We start from the raw sequence: 25625 nt of genomic DNA, 5'->3' as shown, positions 1-25625 counted from the left end.
ATTTTTAATATAAGCCACTCATCATTGCTCCTATTCAAACTCATTAATTATATGACAAAGAATATAATGCAAATTTAAAAAAGTTTCATTTTAATGGAAATAAAAGTGAATGTTTACTTTATTTCTAGACAGTTAATGGTTTAACCACGGTTCTAGCGGAGCAATTAGAGGTGGTTTATAATAGAAATAAAAGGGAATGTGTGTGTGTATTACCATGAAATTATATTTACTAACACTAATCTTACCATGAAAGTGTCTAGCATACATACTATAAATAGCATAAGGGTGAGGGGCAACAATAAAGAATGTTTTGTGATACATCGGTATACGTCAAACTAAGTACTAATTAATAAAAATTAACAAGCAAGAGAATCTGATGGAAATTGATGATACGCCACTTAATGATTTGTGAGTCATTCTCATATTGAAGTGGCATTCTCCAATAATATCCAGCTTATGACGGCAAAGTGACGACCAACCATGCAAATGGCATTCGATTTTGGCCTCCCAGATTTGGTCGCAATCGGTTCAGATCCAACAAATCGTTCTCATCCTCCTTGTATTTTTAAAATCGAGGGTATGTATACGTTGGTGCCCACGTGTGATCTCCATTGGATGATACTACTTATGGTCCCATTTTGATCTGAACTTGTGGTTCACCTTGAGATCCCGGATTCGTTACGATCTCTGGTCAACTTTGTCATTAATACTGTGATAGGACAACAATACAATTGCTCTACGTATCCTCTTGTTTTTGTGTTTTTCCTTGCAGCATGAATCAAATGGATTGGTGTTTTATGTATAATACAACCTTCAAATACATGTGAACATGTCAAATGTGGACATTACTCAAAAATTTTATCAAGATACTTGTTTGTTTATCAGTTCAAGGCAACGATATGGAACTATATACATTAAGATGTTCAAATATGAGTTAATTTGAGTTGAAATAGGAAGTCTTACATGAGATGGAAATAATATATAATAAAATGTTAGGAATTATAAATTTAAATTTTAAAATTTTGAGTTAAGATATAATTTCATTCCGCTCTCTTTTCCTTTTTTATAGAGTACGATTACATATATTTAAAAGAGATTGTGACATAAGAGAAGGGAGAATTTCAACAAAGACTCATGGATTAAATTTATTTAAATTCAAAAGCCTTGAATTTATGAAATTTTACTCTAATTTGATATAAATTTCTGAAGAAAATAACAAAAATGTCCTTTATTTAAATTAATATCAAAACTATCTTACTTTCCTTGTTCATTACCTGCTTTATTTGTTCATTTACTCATAAAATGTTGTTCATTACCTTATTTCACTTGTTCATATTCTTGAAATGAAATCAAGTGAAAGTATGATAATAAACAAGTAAAGTAAGATAATGAATAACAGTTCGTAAATAAATAAATAACATACATTATAGGAACTAATAAGTTATCTTAAGATAATTTAAACACTTAAAATAAAAACAAATTAAGTAGGGCAATGAACAACATTCCGTAAGTGAATTAATAAGTGAAGTATGAAAGTTTTGATATTAATTTAAATGAAAGACAATTTTATCATTTCTCTCAAAATTTTAATATCAAATTAGTATCCTTAAATTGTAGTGAAATTTCAGAAATTTAGGGTTTTGAATTTAAATAAATATGATAGAAGAGTCTTTATTAAAATTCTCTCATAAAAAAAATAAAGGTGTAATGCATATTTTTCCTTCTTTCACTCACTTTTAATTTCTTCTATCTATCTCTAAATGCACACCTTGTATTTGCCTTTTTAAAAAAAAAAATTCAAGATAATATCGTCTTGCAAAATGTTGAGAACTTAGATCTGTCCTTGCATGGTCTCCACAAATTCTGAACCCCTTAGGCTCATAAAAATTCATATTTGCATATTTGAACTCATTAGCCTTAATGTTCTGGTTTTGCCACTGTCTTGGTCCGGGGTCTATAGTTAAATAATTAGCAGAAAAAGACTTGTTATGTAAATAGAACTGATTTATACATAGAATCGACAGTCTGATACATCAACATGAGAATATATATAGCTGCATTTTAAACTTGTTTGTTGGGTGTATATACAATTATTTGTTTCCCTCATCATTGATCGGTGTGTTTCCATTTCTGATATCTTTCTCAATTCCTTTGTCCATGATGTTGTTGGGGCATGCTGCCCGTGCTCTGATTGTTCCGTCTCATCTCTTGCCGGTAAAGCGCCGCCATGCTGTTCAGAATATCCACATTCACTGACTGCACCAATATATTGCTCTTTAGTATATCATCACATAAGCAACCAAATCCAAATCCTCAAAACTATTCTTCAATTAGGGAAAGAGAGGGTAGGACTCGCCTATGTTAAATCTTACAAACCTGAGTCCCATGTTCTTTTTTTAGAGCGATTTCACCTTGAAATATTAAAACAACTATTGTTTTGTTGAAAGTAAGTGGCTATCTACTTTCACCAAAACCATGATTTTAATGGTTTCAACGTAAGACTAAACATACACTTGGTTCAAAACTTAGCTCATTGACAAACATGCTTAACATTATTGATATTACACAGCAGCCTAAATTGTAAGAAATTGAAGGTTCAAATTATTAACTAACTCGCTGAAAAATGCAGAAAAGGAGGTGTTTGTCATGTTAACATACTTGTGAAAGGAAAGTGGTATAAGGATCAGGCAAAGAAACTGAAGGATTGGTGATGGCTGCAGATGCAGGTGCAGGCTTTGGAGGATGAGCATGAGCTTGAATCAATGCAGGCATCATGAAGGAGCGGCAATAGCTGGAGCTGCAACTGTGAGTTGTGGAAGAGAAGAAAGAACTGGTGGTCGTGCAGCCATGGCGGTGTTGGTGTTAAGCAGGCCCAAGCCTGGGCCGGAGCTCGGGCCTGAGCCCAGCCCAAGACCCATTCCGGCCAGCATAGACATTTGAACCTGTTGCTGCATCATCTGCATCATCATCTGCTGGGGCATGTTTCTCATACTCATCATCTGTATCTGTGCTTGGAGCTGTTTTAGATATTCAATCACTTCGTCTAATATTGAGGCTTTGTCATTCTGCAGTTTTTGTCACTTCCACCATTAAAGCTTGCAGGCAGCTTCTTCAAAATAAACTAAATCATTCGCTTTGATTTTTCTCACCTTACTGGCGTTGGGCACCAACCTCTGCAAAGCTTTCATTTTCTGATTAATTTTATCCTTCGTCTCTGAGTAAAACAAGAAAAGAAAAGGGGCGATTTTCTTATGTATTATCAGTAAATTATTTTAACGAAAACGAAACAACTTCATCTCATAATTTTTTTTTTTCCTTTTCCTGTGTTAGATTTAAAGTGATGCAGGAAGCTTCATCTACTACCCGCTCACTCTGGTTATGAGCAGCCGCTGCTCGGTTCCTTCTTGTTGGGTTGGAACGGCCTGTTTCTTCTTTGGTATCTCTGTCTTCGTCTTGCTCTTGGTTTTCCTGTAGATTCGAACATACAACGTTCACTAAAGGAACTAAATTTGTGCTTCATTTTATTGCTAACATGGTTAATGTTTATAGTAACACAGATGCGTCAAGAAAAGCATCTACCCAGGAAAACAAAATCAATGCGTAGCATGCAACGTTTCACCGGCTTTGAAGCACAGACTGACTTGAAATGCGATCAGGACATTGTTTTAGCTGAGTAGGTTAGCATAATTCAAATGAAAAGGGACATTGGCAACGTAAAAATCTAAGTTACCGATTCACAGTGAGAATGCGAATCATCCTCAAGAGTTTTACTTCTCTTCAAGCTTCTAAAGGCGCTGACACTAGCGCAACCTCCACTGCTGGGTTCACATTCTTCTAAGCCATTGGTGTCAAGGTAGCCGGAATCCGACTGAACCTGCTTCCTCTTCAATGTCGGCTCTGATTGTGCTCGGCCGGATACATCAGGAGGCATGGTTGTCCCGCCAGAGGGTGCAACGGTAGAGCTTATACTGGTTGGAGTCCAATCCTGTGGCATACTAAGGAAATTTGATTTTGGACGTTGGCATGCAGCTTGTTGAACAATAGACTCCAGCGTATCATGGGCCCTGATCCATGTGGACTTTTGGTGGGCCGTTGCTAGGAGCCCACCAAGCCCATGCATGACTGGCTGACCATTTTCCCAGGTTAGCTCTGCAACCTCATGATTAGACCTGAATCTCCCTCAAGTACAATGTGAGAAAAAAGGCAGCACAAGGACGGTCACATAAATACACTCATACCATGTTTAAAACTGCAGAAACTAATAAATGCATGCATTTAAGTTCAAACATGATTCACAAGAAAGAAAGAGGGGATCGGACATGGTTTCTTAAGAAAACGTAGCTAAAAACTTATGCAAACCGATTAACAAGCTCAAAAGAGAAGATTCAAACTTTCAGGCTCCACAAATCCCTGATGGGCTCTGTGAAGTTATAACCAAAATGAAACCTGGACATATTTGTGGGCAAGCAAAACTAGGCCAGTTATGGGCAGAAGCAGCCGCAGAAACAGTATGAATCAAAAACAAGAACAATATTGCTAAAAATGACAGTATCAAAGAGGAACTGGGGGAAACTGACAAGATCATCAGAAGCACTTTTTTGAAATATATGAAACAGAAAGAAAAGGAAAATAAAGAGAGAGGAGAGAGAGGGAAGAGCTTACATGGGGACGTAAGAGGAGGAATCAAGTGGTGCGTGTTGAGGTGGGAGGCGGGAGTTTGGAAGCAAAGGCTCAGTCACGATGATGATGAAGATGAAGATGACGAAGACGACTCCTCTGGGAATGATGAGATAGGCAAGGCTTGGGAGTGCCCTTTTATTCCTTAAAACCAATGAATCAATGAATGGGTCCCGGGTGATCCACTTCGGTTCGGATCTTCTCTACTTATCATGTGTTTCTAAAAGTGAATGTACAGAATGCAGTTCACGAAGAGAAAAAGAATTGGTCAGGATACTTGTTAAATATATATAAGCCTCGTATTTATACAACTCTACATTTTTTTACTATTATTTTTTTCCAGATACATCAATGCATGTATGCAAACCACCTTCATATCAGCAGTACTTTATAAAAGCATAACTCTCTCGACTCATTTAAACCTTTTGCCTTGTATTTGGATGAAGAAAAAAATATGGAAAATAAAAAAAGTTAAAAGAAAGATATATTTTCCCATATTTGGAAAAGAAGAACAAAAAAAAAAAAGCATGAGATAAATATGTTTTCTCTTTAAAAGTAGAGAGATTGTGGGGTGAAAACCTGATTTCTAAAATTATCCTAAAAGTTGGGACAATCAGACATGAACCCATATCTTTTTTATATGGATTTTATCATCATTATGAAATTAATTAGTCATTTTTTCTATTCATCCAAATATAAAAAAAAAAACATTTTGTTTCCTTCCATTTTCTATTCTAATATCCAAACAAAGCTTTGTGTGTGGAAAAAAAATGAAAGGCAATTCAAATCATGAGCTTTCATTTGAGTGGAAAGAGATTTTAGAAAGAACATGTGGTGAGTATATGACCTTGAGAGATTAATGAATGAATGGGATATGCTTTGCCTCCTTCCATACACATATTGGCCCCCCATCATTTAATATGCAGCTCCACCTACCTCTTTTGGGGCTAACCACCAATTATTGCTCTCACCCTCCTCTGTTCTAAATTAGTCGACCTCCAAGTTAATGTTATGCGAACATCACAATACATCTTCTTTTGCTCAAGTTTTATCAAATCATCCATCTTTGCGGGCTTAATAACATCATGTTGTTCCTATTATCATCATCACTATTAGCTTTACTGATTACAGATGGGTATGGCACATATAGTAGTGGTCTAAGTTCTTTAAGTATCATTTCAATATTTAATTTCTAAATATGTATATGGAAAAACATTATTTGAGAAAAGCCAACCCTTTAAATAACATTTAAATTCCTTAAAAGATTTCATGGCTGTCGATTATAGGGATATCTTTGGTTTAAAAAAAAAAACTCTACTGATTTATTTATATATATATATATATATATTGTTTTTTTGTACCACTTTAGAACTTGAATCTTCGCAATTAATCATCTTAAGATTTAATGAGCACTGCATCAAATTAGCTCCCATGAAAATGACACTCAACCCCCTTTCTGGGGAAATTTCTACTTTGAATATGAGTTGATAGTCACAGATAAATACATAATAATTAATTTTTGATTAGGGAGCCAAATATTGGATCCTTTTACAAAATTGAGCGGCAAGTTACCTATTTTTATGTAGACCAGATAAGGAAAAGGAGATTCAATGAAATCACTTTTGACATGGTGCATTTTTGTTACTGGATTAGAGTATTTATTCTAAATCTGTCTCATAAACTTTCAACATAATTCGACTCCACATCAATTTAGAAGTTATTTTATTGATTTTTATTAATTAAATCTATGTAAAAGCTTCCAAAATTATCGTCATTTCAAGGGCATGAAATTGTAAATATACAACAAATGGATTTTCTTGCAAGTGGACCATACATTGACAATTTCCCTAAACCAGAAAGACGCGTGGAGACTGGAGACAATTCAGCAAAAACATGGTCCCATACAAAAGCAAGGACTCTCAAAGGTCACAACCGATAATTTTTTTTTTTTTTAACAAATTCGTGTCTAGAGATATTCACATTAATATTGTGTCACAGGACATTCTTAACGTACACAAGCAATAACTACAAGACAATTCTTTCCACTCAGTGATATTCTAAAAATAGCTTGTGGTGTTAAACAGGTAGAGAAAACTTGGTATATTTTCTTACTTTTGCCTAGGTGAGCAAAACTGAATTGAAATTGAAAATCGAACCGAATCGAATTGAATTTTATCTATTTAATTCGGTCTATTTGATTTTTCAGTTCGATTCGATTTTTTTATTTTAAATATTTTAGTTGATCAGTTCAATTCGGCTAGTAAAATTTAAAATCAAATAGACCGAACTGACCGAATTACATATAATTTATTAATTTATAAATTATATTTAATTTATAAATTATTTTATTTTATTTTTTATTTTATTAAATAATAAAAAATAATAACATCACTTGAAATCTTATTTCGGTTAGTCAGTTTCAACCCTATTTTTTATAAATTATTTATTTGATTATTCATACCTTTATAATATTTGGGTTTTATGTCATATAGGTGTAATTAAAATGGGCTCATATTTGAAAAAAAATAAATAGAAAAAAGCTCAATTTTATATTGTTATTTGTTTTAATATTTTAAAAAATGGGCTCAATTTTAATAACCCAATATAAAACCGAAAAAATGAATTAACCAACCGAACCGAATTATCAAATTTCGGTTCGGTCCTTGTTCGGTTTGATTGGTTTGTTTGGTTCAATTCGGTTTTTATTTTTAGTATTATTCGGTCGATCGATTCTGCATATTTTGGAACCGAACCGACTGATACTCGCCCCTATTTTTGCCAAACCTTGAGGTTCAAAATCCTTTCATATTATTGCAGTGTCAGAGCTTCTTTTGACCTAAAAACAAAACTAAAATGCCCCCCCCCACACACACACTCATCTATGTGATACATAATAATGACTTGTCGATGATCGGTTTGTCATCAAAATTCTATAATCATGAAAAGGAACATATTTTTTCCCATATCCTTTAAGATTGTCCTAAAGCTCAGAGGTTTTGGTCAAATTAGTTAAAAGATCAAACCTTTTAATACTTTCATCCCTTTATTTTTGCAAGATTAGATTCTATGGAATACAATGCATGAAGTGAGGAGCTCTAATGCAAGGAAAGTCCCTTGGTAGAGACTTTAGAAAGGCTGCACTTTAGAAAGCTGTTGCTACCGAAAGAACCAACAAGCTGCGCGAAAGAAGCAAGCACCGGCCCCTTAACATAACATAAGGGGGGCAGGATAAGGAGCGTTAGCGAAAGCCTATAGTTAGCGTAGGCCCCTAGATTAATAAGGCGATGTCCCTATCAAATAAAGGTGAAGCGAGAGGAGTGAAGATTGCTAGGGAGAGGTATGGAATCACCCCTATCAGATAAAGGCAAAGCGAGAGGAGTGAAGATTGCTGGGAGAGGTATTGCACATGTTTGTTGGAAATTTTTGAAGGTCTCAATTTTCACAAGGGTGGTAAATTCCACAAAGTCAATGTCTATTTTGATTCGATTGAAACTCTTGCTCTTGTCAATAACAAAAACTCCTAGAACCATTTCCCATTCATTAGTTACATCAAGAAGATCAAGGATTTGATCATGAGAGTCTAGACTGTCATCATTGACCATGCTTGTAGAGAAAGAAACTATTTCTAATTGGCTTGCTAATCATGCATCCTAAGATGATACCAATGGTAGGATTTTGAACAAGAACCTTTTGCTTTTTGACTTGACCTCGTCTTGCTTTCTCCAGCATGGATTTATTATGGCCTTGTACTCTAAAAAATGGAGCATGTTTGGAAATCTTTTACTTTCACCTTCCTTGCCAGTACAATAATCTCTGTTGCAGATTCTGCAGCCAGGAATATCGCGCAGACATGGACCAAGACCCTTAACCATGCGGGTGGATTTAATGGCAGTATGTGTGTGTGATTGAGCATATTACTACATAATAGATATCTTGCATTTAACTAGACTGAAAAGATGAATTGATTGGAAATGCTGAAATAGAGAAATAACAACTTATCATTGTGAAAGGCTTTCTGTTTCTATGGACAAAACAAGAAGTGGACACTGCCACAGTGCAGGCGGGTCACTTTGTCCCCAACAGTTACAGCACCATGGTTTAGATTTGGTACTGCGCAAGGCAGGCACCACACACTTCATCATTCAAGTGGGGACCTCTTTTCCAAATTTTCATCAGCTAAACTGGTGCTTTGTGGTCAGGAATACGACCATTCCTTTGAGTTTTTGTTCTATTAGTCACAAAATCTTCTGCAGATACACGTTTTTGGTTTTCTTTGTCAAAATCAATCATCTCAGTTCTATTATCTTCCAACCAAAAAAACCCAGCTCATGTAGGTTAAGAAAAGCCATGATTTTTGCTATCCCGGTAATCCTTTGATATTTTCCATATCCTTGATCAAGTAAAAATGCATTAATGAAAGAACGTTATTTTGTGTAGGTTGCCATTACATCAGATATGATATTTGAACAACTCCGGCACAATATGAGAATCACAGTACAACTACTCTCTGATGTGTATATTGTTATTTCTAAATTAATGAATGGAAATTAAGCTGTTCTGAATCATCACTAAGAATCTCCTAGCCTATTTTCTTCCCATTAAGAATTTGAAGCAGCAACATTTTATTGGGAGCCTGCCTGCTTTTATGATCTTGTTTGCTTTTTCTTTAACCTTAGACTCTTCCTTTCTTCTTTTGTCTTCCAACTTTGCCCTTGCTCTTTGTGCTATTCTATTTATCCTTGCTAACTTGTACTGGTAATGCTGCATTGCCATTGCTCTTTTCTGGTCCAGTTCGTTCTGTGGATTCCATTAGCCATGAGAAGATTATATTCACAACTTCAAATATAGAATGTTACAACTACTAGATCTCAAACCTTCTTCCTGTCCTTTTGAAATATGGCCTGCATCTTCTTCTCACCCTCCCATAGAAGAATCTTAAACTTTATCTTCTCATATCTGAAAAGTATTCTTTTAGTCACTGGAGGAATCTGGATTAAACTTCTGTCGCAATTCATATTTAAGCAATTGCATAGAAAAAGGGACAGACTCTGGCAACTTTTTTAATGTTTGATATCATGTTCTGCCATGAATGCATAATACTGAGAGAAAACCACGTTTCTCGCTGGCTGGAGATGAAGATTTAAGATGATAATTAAGTCACAAGGCAATGTGACCAACAAGCTAGTTTTGTGGGATAGGTTCATCTCATGGTTTATATCAGTTAGTATCAAGATATTTCTACTACTGTCTCAATTTCAATTGTGCGGCATGGTGGAATATTATAAAGACCAACAACCTACAACGTATCTCTATCAAGACATATTCAAGGTGGAATATAGAGGCCAACAACCTGCGAATTATCTGTGTCAAGAGGCTAACTTTTTGAAAAAAATATATCTATGTCGAGCGACCAACAACCTGCGAATTATCTATGTCAAGAGGCTAATTTTTTGACAAAATATATCCATGTCAAGAGACCAACAACCTACAAATTATCTATGTCAAGACATTTTCAATTGTGCGGCAAGGTGGAATATATTTAATTTATCATGTTTTGGCATTACCGCTTTTGAATCTCGGCCAATTTCCAAGATTCTGCTCTGGTGTTGACATTATTTTGTTGCCAGGGAGTGTGACTTTCTTTTTGTTCTTGATGTCTTGCTGCTTGATTTGGAGGACTTGGAGATTGTCCTGCCCTTAAAATTCTAACAGGAAACGCACCTTCATGATCCTCTCTAAGTGACTTTTTCTTCGGACTTCCTCCTGTAAAAGTCAATCCTCCATCAACAGATGTTATAAGCTAAACATGCATATGAAACAGACACTTGAAAGAAGGAAGGAAAGAGAGAATTGTGCTTGACAATTGTAACTTTGTGTTGTTTGTGCTAAGTATTGTGCTTTATCTTGTTATTGGAATGGGATATGATATAATTACCATAACTTGGCCTCCTAGTTATGCTTTCTTCTTTTCTTCTCATAGTCTGAGACCTTGAAGATTTATGGCCTTCTTTCATCTTTTGCAAATTAAGCAACTCTTCCTGTTCTAGCGAGTAAATGGCCAATGCTGCGGCTGCAACTGCAGTTTCATGCTTGTCATCTCTAATTATACGTTCATCCTCAGCAACTGGCCTCACAAACCCTTCCTTTTGCTGCGATGGTGGATCAGAAAATGACACTCCTCAGCAAAAGACGAGATAATATTTCATTAAGAGCAAGAAAAAAGGGTTCATTTTAAGAATTTGATCTTAGAAATGGGCTTTTCCATTTCAAGAAGCTTCAGATAGATTATGTACACCTCCTTTGCTTGAGCCTATTTTCCATCCTGAAAGTGCAGCCTCTTTGATTAAGAATTGGATCTGGGAAATGGGCCTTTTCACATTGCTTATAAACGATTCAGCTTTTAAACAGAAGATGAATAGAATCGAAGCAAACATTCTTCAGAAGCAGCCTCTAGAAGAAGCAAGAATCAAGACATACATAATACACGCAGCCATGCGCGCATAAACCCCAGTCATCAACTTGTTACCATTTTAATCTTCAAGGCTGCTTGTTCTCTGACATTCTTCCTGTGAAGGCATCTGAGGCCAAAAACATCATCTTTTTAGTGCCCGGGCCTATGTTTTGCAGCTACTCTTTGTTCGCTCACCATGGAAGAGGATAACTGCTTGAGGCTTGAGACAAAAACAAGCAATATATCTTTAGACAGTCATCAATCAATAATGATTTATTATAGTTTAAACAATCTTAAGACACATCCCCATTACCCACTCAGAATTTAGGCAAGAAAAGATAAACAGAGAGAATGAAACGTAAGACCTAAAAAATTAATTTAATGACAATTAGTTCTCAAAATAAAAGCACAAGTTTGGCACTTGCATAAGGAGGAAGCCTCACGTGACACTACCAGTCTCAGTCTTTCCGCGCTCAAAAACTTGAAACTCGTAATAGAGACTGTGCTCTGCCGTCTTTTCACTCGGGATGCCATGGTTCTCACGGAAGAACAGAAAAAACGAGCCGAAGCAAACCGGTTGGCGGCAATTGAAAGACGGAAGGCAGTTTTAGAAGCTCGTGGACAGAAAGACCCTTGGCAGCTCTTCAAGTGCCGTAAGATCTCTTCCGAACCAATTGCGAAGCCCACACCTTCCGTTCAACCTCAGTCCGTCTCCGTGGAACCTGTTTCTCCCGCATCTCTGCCCCATAAGTTTTTGGTTAGGCTCGAAATATGCTCACCCGATTCCTTTTCTGCAACTCCTCTTCCCCTCCGGGGTTCCCCCTATCCCGGAGAAGAATGGTGCTTGCGGAGACTAAGTGGTCACTTGACCAATGTAAGTCATTCTGAAACCATGTTTGGTTCGGGAGAAAATGCTGTAAAATAACCGAAATGGTTTGATAATCTTGAACTTATGATAAAGATTTTTTCTTTCTTGGCGGATGTGTGGGTGCTTCAGTGCCATCGATGTTTGGTTGCTTCAAATACTAGAAAATGTTTGAATTATTTTTTCATCTTTATTGGTTAAGTGATTCTAAATTTTTTATGGAGATTCTATTTTTCTTCCGAAGACGTGAGTGCTCTTGAGCCCTTGATATTTGTTATCAGGGTTACTTTTGTGGAAATTAGTTTACCTTGACATTTTCAGCTGCTGTTGCTATTATTTGATGTTTTGTTGTGTCCTCTGATTTTTCTCAGGTCATGCCTTCACACTACACCCAGAATAATGATGGCAGAAACGCCTGTGTGTATAACTTGAGGGATTACCATGCTGTCCTTAAGTGTTTGAAGGCTGTCATGGACATAGAAGTTGAAGAAATTCCGCAGGGAACTTTGAAAGCCGTTGAAGCGTTTTCACATTTCTTTGCTACGGAGCGCTGGACGCCCTGCAGGCCCGAGCATTTGCCTGATGACAAGGTTGATGAGTTAATTGGGACGCTACCAAGGGCTCTGTTGGATGCACTGTTGCCTTTCCAAAGGGATGGTTTAAGATTTGGATTGAGACGGGGTGGCCGGTGTCTTATTGCTGATGAGATGGGCCTTGGGAAAACGCTCCAGGTAAGATAGGCTTCTAAGCTATAACTTCGGGTAAATAAAATGGCATCTTGCGATGTAGTTTAAACACATTGGTATATCCTGGTTGATTCGGTTAATCAGAATTGGCATTTGTTATGTTGCTCAAGAAAGTCTGTAGTTTCTCATTTGCTTGGAATATCTGTTGATACTTCAAGAAACGGATGATTCTTCTTGGGTCTCACATATTAAATGCAATTTCATTCTCTGAAATGGGTGGAATTTTAGAAGCTTCATCTGCATCTGATAAAATGATGGAATCACCTGAAGTTGTTATCTTTTTGCTGTTCTCCAGGCTATTGCTATTGCAGGATGCTTCTTGAATGAAGGTTCTATACTTGTTGTTTGTCCAGCTGTTTTGCGATTTACATGGGCAGAAGAATTAGAGCGGTGGCTTCCCTGTTGTTTGCCTGCTGATATCCATCTGGGTAATGCTTTATGTTTTATCTTTAATTTTATGTTACTTGCTTTGTTCACTTGGTAGTGTTAAATGGCGAGGTTCCTCTGGTAAAAAAAATAGGGTGTGGTCTCGGAGCAGTATATGCACGGGGAATTGTTCTTGAGCAGACTGTATGATATTATCATAATCACACTGCATATTTAAAAATCAAGTCAGTGTTAATATAACTGTTAATTTATAGTTGTTTAGAATGCACAAAAAGATTTGTCTTTTTTAAAAGGGGAAAAAGAGTAAGTTGGTTTTTGGGAAAAGAACATATGACTTATGACAGTTAAGATAGATGAATCAGCTATATTGTATTCAGTTAATTTTGTTTGACAATTCTTAAATGGAGTACACGTTATGTAGATGAAAAATTCATTGAACCAGTGTTTAGGCATGAATGATTGGTTTGTTAGCAATGAGACAATAAGGACCAATTGGCGCTACTAAGACTGTACTTGTGAAAGTAGACTTAAAACTGATGATTTCTTGCCATGAACAAAGTAGGGTTTTGAAAGAATCTATCGTGTTATTTGATCATGAAATTAGATATTGAAAAAGAGAAGAGATGTAACCTTGACTTTGTGTCTAGTGCGTGATTGCTTTGCACAGCCAAGCAGATGGTAGTTTTGCTGAAAGACACTCAATTTGATCAATATCATTGTGTAAAAGGCATTATCATTACTCCCTCTATTAAAAAATGTAAAGTGTTTTTTGAAAGGTTAGATGTTAAAAAATGTAAAGCATTTTTATTGTTTTAAGGTACAATCTTTGTGCTTTTTCCAAAAGCGCCCATAATAAATAAATCACTATATATTTATTTTAAAGTAAAACACCCTATTAAATAAGGGTAAATATGAAAAGGTGATATTAGTTTGAAGATATGTAACTATTTTACTGGGAGATGAAATTTAGCTAAAAATGCCTTACACTTTTTAATGGAGGAAGCATATAAATGGGGTTTTTCAAAAATATTACTCCCTCAACCCCAATTTGTTAGACATTTTTAAATGAAATCACATATACAAATAAAGTTCATTAAATACATTTTACAGCCTTACTTTTTCAAAACAAAAATATAAACTTTTAAAAATGTCCTTAATTTAATACTTTATTCGTGAAAGAATATTAACAAGAGAGAGAATATATAGAAAGGGTGATATTTGAAAAGCATCATCAGTAAAACCTTACTTTTATCAAAGTATCTTTTATTTTGGAATGCCAAATTTTCCTCAAAAATGTCTTTTAAATTGGGACGGAGGGAGTATATTAGAGATTAGGATTTCAACATAGCAAGGACCAAGAAAGTTAATGGAAAGATTACAATGAGGCTTTACTCATAATTTTTTTTGGATCATTTCCTATTATTTGATCTTGTTAGAATATTACTCAGTTAATTTGTAGTTATGCGTTTTATTTATAGTTAATGGAAGTGGTATGCATTTATTCTAGTAGTTAGTAAATTACTTTTCCTTTGTATACATAGCCATGCACTTTTTCAAATCATTCAAGAGAAAGTAAAGAGAAAAATAGAAATCTTTCTTCACCCTCTCAGCTCTTTTAGCTCATCTTCTGTCGTGTTAAATCATGTTGACTCTGGCCTCAGACTTATTCTGTATGCTGCACTGGGATGGTCCTGTTCATGATACATCATATAGATTGGCATGCCATTGATTTAAACAAAAAAAAAAAAGGAAATAATGTTTTTCTTGTGTTACTCATCATCTATTGCAATATTTTAGATTGAATTTGATCATCATGATAATCGAAATTGTACTTTCTTCCTGTGGCATGATTTTCTATCTCTATAGTTGGTTTATTTTGGCATTAACTTGTGTCCTTTTATGCAGTCTTTGGCCATCGAGATAATCCTGCTTATTTAAGAAGATGCCCTAGAATTGTGGTTATTTCTTATACCATGCTCCATCGTTTGAGGAAAAGCATGCTTGGGCAAGAATGGGCCCTCTTGATTGTTGATGAATCTCATCATGTGCGATGTACGAGGAAGACCTCAGAACCAGGGGAGGCATGTACAGCTTCCATAACTTTTTCTTGTTTGGAGATTTGAAAAATTGGAACTTACTTTATATGCGGTGCTAATCTCTTTATACATGAAAATTGATCCCTTTGGAGCTTTCCCTTCACTGTTTTGGTTAATCTTATACTTCTAGATTTCTAGACTTTGGGATTCACTGGGAAGTATTGACGGAGCTGGTTTTCAGCACTGTATGCTGAATGGCTGATCGTGCCAAAAAATGTCTCTATGCTACAAGAACTGATTTTTTGATGTTTCTATGAAGCTCTTTTTCTCCTTTACTTTTCCTTTTGTGTGTAAGTGAGGGGCTGGAAAACTGCTTCTATTGTGAAACAAATGATTTGAAGTGTGTTTTGAATGTCATCTCTTTTCTGTCTTGGCAGATAAAGGCTGTTCTTGATGTAGCTTCAACTGTCAAGCGCATAATACTGCTATCTGGGACACCTTCTTTGTCAAGGTTGTAGCATAGGTCACAGCAAGCTGGCTGCATCAACTTTGCTGCAAATAATTTTTCTTGGAATGACTGATGTCATGCTATGATATAATTTGGGTCTTTTCCTTTTTTATATAATTTCAACTTCCTAGTGTTTTCTTATATCTTATGGTGCATTTCTTCCTAGGTGACTCGTAGGCCATATGACATATTTCATCAGATAAACATGTTATGGCAAGTATATTCTCACTGAACATTTTTCACGTGAATTTAATTTCTTTGATACTTGTTAATTGAATTTTCTTGATCACACTTCTGTTTTGCAGGCCTGGACTGCTGGGCAAGGATAAATATGCATTTGCTAAAACTTATTGCGATTGTAAATATATCAAGGGAATCCATGGCAAAATTTTTGCGGTAATCCTGTTAGAAGTTCTTCATAACCTGTATTTCTGCATGATTGCTTATCATGAATAGCTTTTTGTATTTAGTTTGTATTCTTGATCAATAGAAGAACTGGAGAACATTCCTATTGCATGCCTTATTCAGAAGATAGTGCTGCTTATGATCTGGTTCTGTTGGGCTGATGGAAATATTTGTGATATTATCTGCTTTTGCAAAGAAGTTAGATTCTCTGAACTACAGCTTCATATTTATTTTTTCTTCTCTTTTCACCTTTACAAAGTGCAATTTAGTACCTATCATGCAGACCAAGGTCACATCCTTTTTTGCATCTCTGGTCAAATGATGTGAAAAGTCATGAATTTGAATTGATGATATTTAGTTGTTTATTTTTTTTTTAATTTATCTTCATGAGTGAAAGTTGACAAAGAAAGGGGCTTTTGCGGCAGGATTTTTCAAAGGGCATTCGCTTGGAAGAGTTGAATGTGTTACTCAAGCAAACTGTTATGGTGGGTTCTTGATCCTTATGGCTTTTATTTTTAAATTACTTATTGCACTGTTGTCATTATTTTTTTAAAGTAGTCTTCTGCTATGGTCTCGGCTCCTTTAATGGTTAACCACCTAGTCCTGTATTCTGGAACAATTTGTTGGAGCTTGTGCAGCCAAACCAGATTCTTTAATGAGTTTGATTTGGCTGTATTTTTAGCACTAAACCAGATTCTTTAATGAGTTTGATTTGGCTGTATTTTTGGCACTCCTAATTTCTTTATATTGGCTTTGGGATATACCTTACAACTTTCTTGCTATATTACTATCATATTTTGGGTTCACACTCTCCCTGTAACACATTTCATTCTATTTACTACCTGATGTGAAAACAATGTTTAGGTACTTCTGTGAGGTAAGGGTAGGTAATTCTGGTGCATGTATCTGAATTTTAGCCTCCAGTTGGTTTACTGAGTATACTTACCTACCCTTGTGACAAGTGTTGAAGATAGATATTACTGCTTGATTGGTTAGAAACTTGTCTTATTTGTTGTCCATGTAGATAAGGCGTCTAAAGGAACATGTGCTGCTACAATTACCACCAAAACGGCGGCAAATTATACGGTTGCTGTTGAAGAGATCAGATGTAGTTGCTGCAAAAAAGGCAGTTGGAAAGTTGAATGGCAGTACTTCCAAAAGTGATACTGACGACATGACCTTGGACAGTTTTGATGAACCTGATGGGATGTTGAAGAGATCAGATGTAGTTGCTGCAGAAACAGCAGTTGGGGTGTCAGATACTGATATTGATACTTCTGAAAGTGTTAATGAAGACATAACTTTGGAAACTTTGGATGAATCTGAAGGTATTATCCAGGACTTATAACCACTTTAGTGTCTGATTCCCATGTTTGTGCTTTAAGTAAGGTCTCCTAATAGTTCTTTGTTCAGCCTTGTGTTAGATATTGCAGCTAATGATGGTATTTCATCATAAAACCCAGAGGTCGCAAGCTTAAACCAATTCTCCATATAATCAACCACTTCATAAAATGTAACATTAATCTCAAACTAAATGGATAATAGTATGATCATCCTATTGTTACCAAATGCCTATTGTCAATGATCTCAATAAAGTTCAATAAGACATACTAAAAAATCATAAAACTTGAGCAAATTATAGGTTACCTTTTATGTCCATTGGCATTACAGATTTGAAATTGTTGTAGGGGCTGCAAAAGAAAATTAAACCTTTTTTTATAGCTTCCAATGAAGAAGACCTTGTGGTTTCAATATAGCTCATGGAAGGATTACAATTGATAAACTCTTACGTATTTGCTCCAAAAGAAAATGGAATATTTGGTTTATCCAGAAAATGAATTCTATGTCATTCATTGTTGACCTTGCTTACACTTTCTTCACTCAATCAAATTGATTTAATTTGTGCCATGACAAAAGAAAAAATTGATGCTGAACAGCTGTTGAATGGATTAGAATTTGATTCAGGTAGGAACATTTCCATTGAGGTATCTTACTGTCTTTGTATTTCTTTTGTATCTATTATCAGGGAAGCTTTCCTACCAGGAACTTGGAATTGCAAAGCTTTCTGGATTTCGTGAATGGCTTTCCCTCCATCCAGTCACTGCAGAGTCAGAAAGTGCTTCAAAAATGATAATTTTTGCTCATCACCACAAAGTTCTTGATGGAGTGCAGGTAAATCTTTTCCTTAGTTGGGAGTTACTGTTTTCTTTGGATTCCCTTATTCACTGCATTTTCTAATGGTGTCATTTGCCTTTTGAGTTTCCTTTCTTTATCCTATGTTCACTACCTTCATACTTTATTTCTTTTTGGCCCCTAAGGCTTTGGTGACTTTGATGTCTAACAAACATTTAGATCTAATGTGTGACACTGTCTTTTTATATCGCTCAGGAGTTAGTATGTGAGAAAGGAATTAGTTTTGTCCGAATTGATGGAAACACACTTGCTAGGGATAGGCAGTCAGCGGTGGTGTCATTTCGTTCAAGACTGGAGGTATCATAGATTCATAATTTGATTGCAGCTTTTTCATGGAATTGTTTGTGATACTTTTTCTGCTATCTTCTTGCTCTCCTTCCTCACTCTGTTTAACCTATTGGTCCAATGTAGCCTTCTATGTGCTTCTATGGCATGTAAAATGTGAGATATTTTGATGAACAGAAGACACTCTTGCTTTTTTGCTCATAAGCCAATAGCCTTGTCTCTGCTCTATTATTGTTCTGTTGGCTCAAATGACTGAATTATTATAGTGAGTTTTGCCTGGTTCTGAGCTTGCATAAGCACTTCTTGCTGGCAAACAAACTTACTTGGGTCATTTAAGGTCAACTTTTGTGCTCTTCTCGTGAAAAGATCAATTTGAATGTGTTCATTAAGCTCCTGTAAATTTTGAAGAACCATATTGTAGACTTGTAGTTTGCAATTCTCTGTTACCATCAAACTAGCTGCCTTTCTATGCATTATTTTTGCATGGACCTACATACAATACAACATGCCATGTCCAATATATTTTTAGTCGTTATACTTGACATGGCTACATCAGTTTCAATTAGCCTTGCTCTGATTCATAGGTTATGATTTTCTCAGGTTAAAATTGCAATAGTAGGTATTTTAGCAGCAGGATTTGGAGTTGATTTCTCAGCAGCACAAGATGTCGTGTTCTTGGAGCTTCCACAATGCCCAACTCTGATGCTTCAGGTTCTGTTTCTATCATCCTAACCATTGATGTTGGAAACTCTGATCTGTTTCAGAAGTCTCCACGCATGAAATACAAAGTTGTCTAAGATGCTGCAGATTGCATTTTCTGAAGTGCAGAAAAATGATTGGCATTTTTGTTGAAAAGAAACAATGACTGTTGCATCATAATGAAAAAATGGATGCATGGTCAATGACAATTAATCTTTTCTTTTTTTTTTCTTTTTAATGATGCCAATACCATGTTTTAAATCTCAAAATATGATGCTGGTTCTTTTAATGATAGTTGCACTGGGCACAGTGGATGCGTCAGGTGACTGCATTTGAAAGGAGACACAGAAACGGGAACATGGTTGATTTCACATGATATTATTTTGCACTTTGCAAGCTCTAGTGGTTTCATTTAGTTTTTTAGGTGAGTGGGTATTGCTGTTTTACTGCAATACTTAATTATGTGAATCTCCTTTGAAGGCTGAGGATAGAGCTCATCGCCGAGGGCAAACAAATGCTGTCAATGTATATATATTTTGCGCAAAGGTGCCTGCATTTTTATTGTTCATTCCAAATATTCAGGATTTCCTCTTGTGAATTTTTTTCTCTCAAGCAGGAATTGCTGGTTTGGTCCTTGTGCAGGATACCTGGGATGAGTCACATTGGAAAAATTTGAACAGAAGTTTGCACCGAGTTTCATCGACAACAGATGGTAAATATGATGCAATGAAAGAGATACAGGTAGCATTATTGTGTCTTTGCTATGAGTTTTCATATATTGAAAAGGAGAAATTTCTTTCTGCTTTCTTTTCACTAACAGGGTAGTTTAAACCATATAATGTTTTGCAAACTATAGACTTGTAGAAGAAATTTTTAAGCATGTAATCTCTATATTGAATGCATTTCCTTTCCAACTTAGGAGATTAAAAAAAAAAACAATTGATAGGTCGGCTTTCCAAGTGAGTATTTATACAATTTTACATTGTCATGAGTTCAGATTTACTTTTAATTTATTGTTTCCAATTGTGATAAGTCCAAGTTAGTGATTTGCCTCCATCAGTCATCTCAATACTTTTTACCTTTTTGTATCTTTTGTGAGTTTAACCAGGATTCAATATTTATCTTTCCTCCTTCCTGTGAACTTTCGATGAGTAAACTGAAAATGATAGAATTTTTGCAGTGCTTGAAGTTGATTTATCTTTCATTCTCTGCTATAACATTCAACTTCCTTTTGTGGGGGTGGGGGGTATTGGGTGGCAGGTTGAAGGTGTTACTTACCTGGACACACTTGTCAAAACCAATAGAAGTTATGAAGAGCAATCTGCATCTGATGAAACTTATGAACAGGTGACCACACTGCTGGATTTTGCCTCAGTTTCAAATTTGCAACCTTCCCAAGCAAACTTTAAGGAATCAGAGGCAAGATTGGGTGATCAAGCTGATCAGCAGACTTGCTTTGTAAATAATTTAGTTCGGACTGCTCCTCTTGTTTATACTTGAAGTTTAGATTCTTTGACCTTGATAATCGTATTTGATTTTTCTCTGTTTAAACGCAATATTCTATTTTATTCATGGAATAGGCTGACAAGGTTTCCAGCCCAGAATCAGGCGGGGCTTCTATTTTGGATGTAAATCTGGGTGTAGATCTTTTTGACACCAAGGGAAGATGCTCTGGTATTGACATGAGTAAGATGGACAAGAGTGGACGAAGCAACAAACAGATGGTAGAATTTATTCAGAAGAACAGTGGTGAAGATGATAATCAAGTAGACGAGGTGCTTTCACTTTACAGTATTTAACTTGGAGAGAACAACTGCACTTTTCGTGTATGTGAACTTGACAGCTCAATAATGTTTTTCTGGTGTTTGGGACGCAGAATAAACAATTATCAACAATAAAAGCAGATGACTACCATCCTGTTCAGCCAATTGAAGCTGAAGAAAATTCCTCTTGTGCTGAATCTCTACGATTTGAGGCAAGTTTATTTATAACATTATTTTGCCTTTTTCATATTAGATGGAGTTAGTTGAGTGTACTGTCTGCTCTGTAGTACAAGTGCTTCTGATTTTTCTGAACTCATGGTCATAGGGCTAGTTTGGTGAGCATCATCTTACTATATATTATATCTGAATTTTATCCTAAAAATTGCAAATGAATGTAGTGATGTTCTTTATATGGATGAGAAAATGGATTGTCGCCTCGGTGACTTGAAGCATTCTTCGTTAGTATTGGTTATGATTAGACTGCTGATCACCTTATATATATGAGAATAATTCTTACTTGTTCTCTCAGGTGAGCCCGTACACTGGAAGGATCCACTTGTATACTTGCATTTTGGGTACAGACACAAGACCAAGACCGCTTTTTAAGAATTTCCGACCAGAGGAACTTGAGTTGCTCAGTTCCTTTTCTGATGATGATAAAAAGAAAAAGGAGATCTCTGTCAGGGGTAGTCCTGCTTTTACAAATGCTCTTTTGGAATTTTCAAATGAATGGAAGAAATTGAGGCCAATTGAGCAAAAGAAGTTACTGGGAAAGCCATTACAACTTCCTTTGGCTGTTGAACTGTGCTACTTGAGCGAAACTAGTAGCCACAACAAGAAGGTGTGCATAATTTGAACACTTTTATGGATACCATTGTCTCTTTCATCTCAATCTGTCTACCCTCTAATGTTTTTTGGCCATATGTAAATGTATCTATATTGTTTCTTTGACAGGGATTATTAAATGGTGGAAGTAAACGGCGTATGACACCTTTAATGGAAATAAGCCATCCTTTGCCATCAGATGCTGTTTGGAGAAAGATCTATCTGCGAAGTGGCAATGGTAAGAAGGAGAAAGAATACACTCAAGCTTGGACTCTGACAGATGAGCCACTCTGTAAGCTTTGTCAAAAGACGTGCATGTAAGTCCCAAGGAAGTGATGTATTGGTGTTATTGTTTGTTTGAGTCTTCAATCAGTTTCTCTGCTTTTCAGGGGTAACAATGCGAAGACACCTGAATATTTTGAAGATCTTTTCTGTAACCTTGTCTGCTATGAAGAATATCGTATGAGAACAAGCAATAAATTCCTTCGGCAGGCAAGAACTTGTTCATGCTTGAACTAGAATATATACCAAAAATTCCTTTGTTATGACGATTTTCTTTATTTGATTCAGTGTGAGTGTCTGAGCTCTTGTTAACCAGCTTGAGATTAAATCTGCAGGAACTTTTTGAAGTTGAGCATGGTGTGTGCTCAAATTGCCATTTAGACTGTCATAAACTAGTTGAACATATAAGACCTTTGCCAGGAGCAAGACGTAGAGAGTACATTGAGAAAGTGGCACCAAATGTGGCTGGGCGAAAGAACATGTGAGTCTTTAAAAGTGAATGCCAATCTCTTGTGATGTTAAATGGCACATTATATACTTTTTAACAAGTTATTGTAAGAAAGGCTGTTGACAGTTTTGCTTGTCAATTTAATACCGTGTGTCTTTTGAAAACACCAATTGGCCATCTGCAGGCTTGAGAAGCTTGTCAAGGATCCAACTGAGGGCAATGCGTGGCATGCTGATCATATTGTTCCAGTATATCAAGGTGGAGGTAGGAACCTATCCTTACCACCTCACACCCCAATTTTCAAACCCCCTTTAAAGGGGATTTGGGATGGTTTGAGTTCCATTTGTCTTTTTTCATTTACTCTGTCACCCTTTCTTGCCTTTAAAGGAATATATAAGGAATACATATATTTATATATAAGGCAATAAAGGCATTTTCGCCCTTCAAACCTGTGATATAATAGGTCAATTTTTTACCTGCTTTTCACCCTTTCACCCGTTTGGTTTCAATATACAAGGGTAATATCATCCGCCCACCTTTTGCCTAACTTTCAATCATTGAAGTGGGTGCATAGTCCCTTCCCACTTTACTTTATTCCACCTCTTCAGAACTTCCAAGTGAGTCCTTGCGCACTTAGCTTACGGTCACCGAATCCCATGATAGCCATTTGAAAATTATTGATAATGTAGTCTACCAATTAATCATAACTAACAAAAAACTAAGCTTCCAAATGTTCTTTTGTGTCATTGTTTTATTTAAATTTATTTCTGTGTTTAAACAAGAGAAAAATCAAGTTCAAGGTTTGGGTCCTCATTATTTTCAACATGTGCATAATTTTTTGTGGCTGGCACTATTGTCATAGAGTTGTGTCTGAAGCTTTTTTTTGTTTATAGATGCCCAGTTTGTTAGTGGGTTAGTCAACAAGTTTCTCTTGCAATATTTTGTAAAATTTTCAACCATGCCGACTCCCTTACCTCTTTTGTCATGCATTTTATCATGAATTGAGTGGAGTTTGAAGTTTATGTATATGTATGTGCATGTGCATATAATATAATTTTCTTTGTATGTAGGTGAATGTCGGCTAGAGAATATGAGGACTCTTTGTGTGGCCTGCCACTATGATGTTACAACAGCACAGTGTACTGAGCGACGCAAAGAGAGAGCCAAGGCCAGGAAACAGCTAAAAGTAGTTATGAGCGAGTTAAAAGCAGGTCAAATGAAGGTCACCACAGGTTCTAATACTAAGGTAAGTTGTTGGTCAGGCATTGGTTTAACCTGTGCTAGTACAATGTTGTTTTTGAGGTCGAGCATCATGAGATGTATTTCAAATGCCGGCTTGAACTTGGCCTGCATTTCCATCTTAATGAAAATTTCTAATTTGCTTCATAAAGGTGATTTGGTTTATAAATTGGAGATGAGGCATTGAATGTTCCATTGCAAAATATTGTCAATTTTACATATTTTCAACTTTCTGCATATCAGAAGTTTCAAAGATGGAGGACTTGCAGTTGATTCTTAAATGACCATATCTCTTTCCTTACATTACGGAAATGAGATTAGCTAACAATTATGTTTGTTTTGATATGAAATGCTGACGCTAAATGTGTGTATTTCAAGTGATTAGATTTCAATGACTTGGATATTAATCAGTTCTCACTCCGTCTGATCATATTGAGCCTTAGATTTATTTTAATCTTGCCCTTCGTTTGAAGGGAGAGATAAATAGAAAGGAAGAAAAACTAGAATGGAAAACTACTAAAAACAATAAAAATTTAATATTTATGGAAATTTCTCTTTCTAGATTTCTCTCCTCTCTAATTTCTTCCCACTTTTCCCTCCATCTAAACCTAAGCCTTAGTGAGCATTCAAACACCTACAACCATTTCATTGTCAGTCGCTGTTTTATGAATTTCATGGCATTGTCGTGTCTGTATAGTGTGAGTCTAGTGTGCATGTCCATGTCAAATGTCCCAGATTTTAACTTTCAGAATGCTGCGTTTGATCTTCCGACTTAGTTGGGGCTATTACATTATCTAGGCCCTTCTACATAGTAACAGTCTGAAATCTTTGAATGCGCACCTGGTGCAAGTAAGCTCGCATTTCATTTTCAACCTTGCTTGGCGAAATTTGCTTAAGCCAAAAACTTTGACCCATTCAAGTACTTTCATTATTCATTAGTAAGATAATCCATCTGTTTGAGCACCAAAGTCGCTGATTGTTATGTGATTTTAAATTTCAATACATTATTCAATTAACTTCAGGAGCGGGGTCTTCTTGGGTTACAGGAGGATGGAAACGAGGACGAGCTCATTGTCAAGGTGCCTGGAAGTGCCTATTCAGTAGCCATGGCTAAGAAAGTGGAGGAGCATCCTCGAAGGCCTCTTCTATGACAAGTACCTGGTTGAAAGTTGAAACACTTGCATGCCTACCCTCAATTTATCATTGTACCTGCCCGTTGTATGATTTTTTGGATGCTGTCAATTTCGTTCCGAGGTACTTTTTTGAAGCAGCTCCTTGGGATGTCTTATCTTGAGGTACAACGGACGACGAAATTGAGGTGATCTGATGATTGACATAAAAGGGAGATGCGTTCAACATGAACAGCGTTGGGGTACAAGTCAGCTAAGTGATCAACTTTGGTTGACCTAATTATTCCGCAGGTTACAAGATTTGAGCCACAATTGATAGCACCAACGCTTGCTTCCTGTTTGTGGGGCTTCTTTTGGTGTCAATGATTTGAGCAGTTTGATTTGCCTGCCTAGCGAATTGTTTTGTCATGACTCGTGAATCTTGGTCTGGTGTAATGGAATTTATCATATACGTTACTTTTTGGGTATTCTCTGCATCACCGGACATTGAAGATTTCAGCTTGATTGGTGATGTTAAAAATGATCAACGTTGTACTTTGCCCGATGTTACTATAGATAATAAATATTCTTGGTCACATAAAAAATCAGATTCAGTTGTAAAATTTACTGATTTTGTTGTTCCTATTAACTATTTTATTTTATGGGTGCACTCTATGTTTTTCTCAGTCAATGGAACCTTCGGTCCC

At 36.0% G+C, this 25625-nt stretch overlaps 3 protein-coding genes across 12 annotated transcripts; 1 reads left to right on the top strand and 2 right to left on the bottom strand.

Moving 5' to 3' along the window:
- Positions 1-1968: 1968 nt before the first annotated feature.
- Positions 1969-4932, bottom strand: LOC129320703 (transcription factor PIF7-like). 4 transcript variants are annotated; one of them, XR_008595819.1, is made up of 6 exons: positions 4663-4923; positions 3731-4169; positions 3580-3636; positions 3150-3468; positions 2659-3065; positions 1969-2256 (listed from the first exon to the last, which is right to left on the bottom strand). XR_008595819.1 is itself a non-coding variant. In XM_054966264.1 (6 exons), coding segments are annotated over exons 1-4 (594 nt in total). In that variant the 5' UTR covers positions 4665-4932; the 3' UTR covers positions 1969-2256; positions 2659-3065; positions 3150-3376. The 4 variants fall into 4 exon arrangements, 2 of the variants coding, with proteins under 2 accessions (XP_054822239.1, XP_054822238.1); XM_054966264.1 differs by having other exon boundaries at positions 3580-3640; positions 4663-4932; XR_008595818.1 differs by lacking the exon at positions 3580-3636 and having other exon boundaries at positions 3731-4149; positions 4663-4920.
- A 4116-nt stretch (positions 4933-9048) lies between these two features.
- LOC129320184 (remorin 4.1-like) lies at positions 9049-11724 on the bottom strand. Of its 2 annotated transcripts, none has more exons than XM_054965451.1 (6): positions 11572-11724; positions 10973-11348; positions 10613-10826; positions 10242-10440; positions 9552-9633; positions 9049-9474 (listed from the first exon to the last, which is right to left on the bottom strand). In XM_054965451.1, the coding sequence occupies exons 3-6, from the start codon at positions 10689-10691 to the stop codon at positions 9262-9264; spliced, it is 573 nt and encodes a 190-aa protein (XP_054821426.1). In that variant the 5' UTR covers positions 10692-10826; positions 10973-11348; positions 11572-11724; the 3' UTR covers positions 9049-9261. The 2 variants fall into 2 exon arrangements, with proteins under 2 accessions (XP_054821426.1, XP_054821425.1); XM_054965450.1 differs by having other exon boundaries at positions 11204-11348.
- Positions 11575-25575, top strand: LOC129320183 (uncharacterized). 6 transcript variants are annotated; one of them, XM_054965449.1, is made up of 25 exons: positions 11575-12002; positions 12365-12724; positions 13035-13167; positions 15032-15207; positions 15600-15673; positions 15848-15883; positions 15976-16066; positions 16501-16560; positions 17100-17403; positions 18102-18247; positions 18464-18565; positions 19154-19264; positions 19548-19613; positions 19733-19798; positions 19895-19993; positions 20513-20599; positions 20833-21027; positions 21129-21227; positions 21545-21856; positions 21970-22157; positions 22230-22332; positions 22458-22603; positions 22755-22834; positions 23641-23816; positions 24832-25575. In XM_054965449.1, exons 1-25 carry the CDS (start codon positions 11661-11663, stop codon positions 24958-24960), a joined length of 3681 nt encoding a protein of 1226 aa, XP_054821424.1. In that variant the 5' UTR covers positions 11575-11660; the 3' UTR covers positions 24961-25575. The 6 variants fall into 6 exon arrangements, with proteins under 6 accessions (XP_054821424.1, XP_054821421.1, XP_054821419.1 ...); XM_054965446.1 differs by having other exon boundaries at positions 20513-20671; XM_054965444.1 differs by having other exon boundaries at positions 20513-20710.
- Positions 25576-25625: the final 50 nt, after the last annotated feature.

This window comes from Prosopis cineraria, unplaced genomic scaffold (assembly GCF_029017545.1).
Source record: "Prosopis cineraria cultivar Desert tree isolate PC_DT_omini unplaced genomic scaffold, ASM2901754v1 PC9, whole genome shotgun sequence".
Taxonomy (NCBI): Eukaryota; Viridiplantae; Streptophyta; class Magnoliopsida; order Fabales; family Fabaceae; genus Prosopis; species Prosopis cineraria.
The sequence above is the reverse complement of the archived record's forward strand: the minus strand, read 5'-3'. Positions and strand labels throughout refer to the sequence as shown.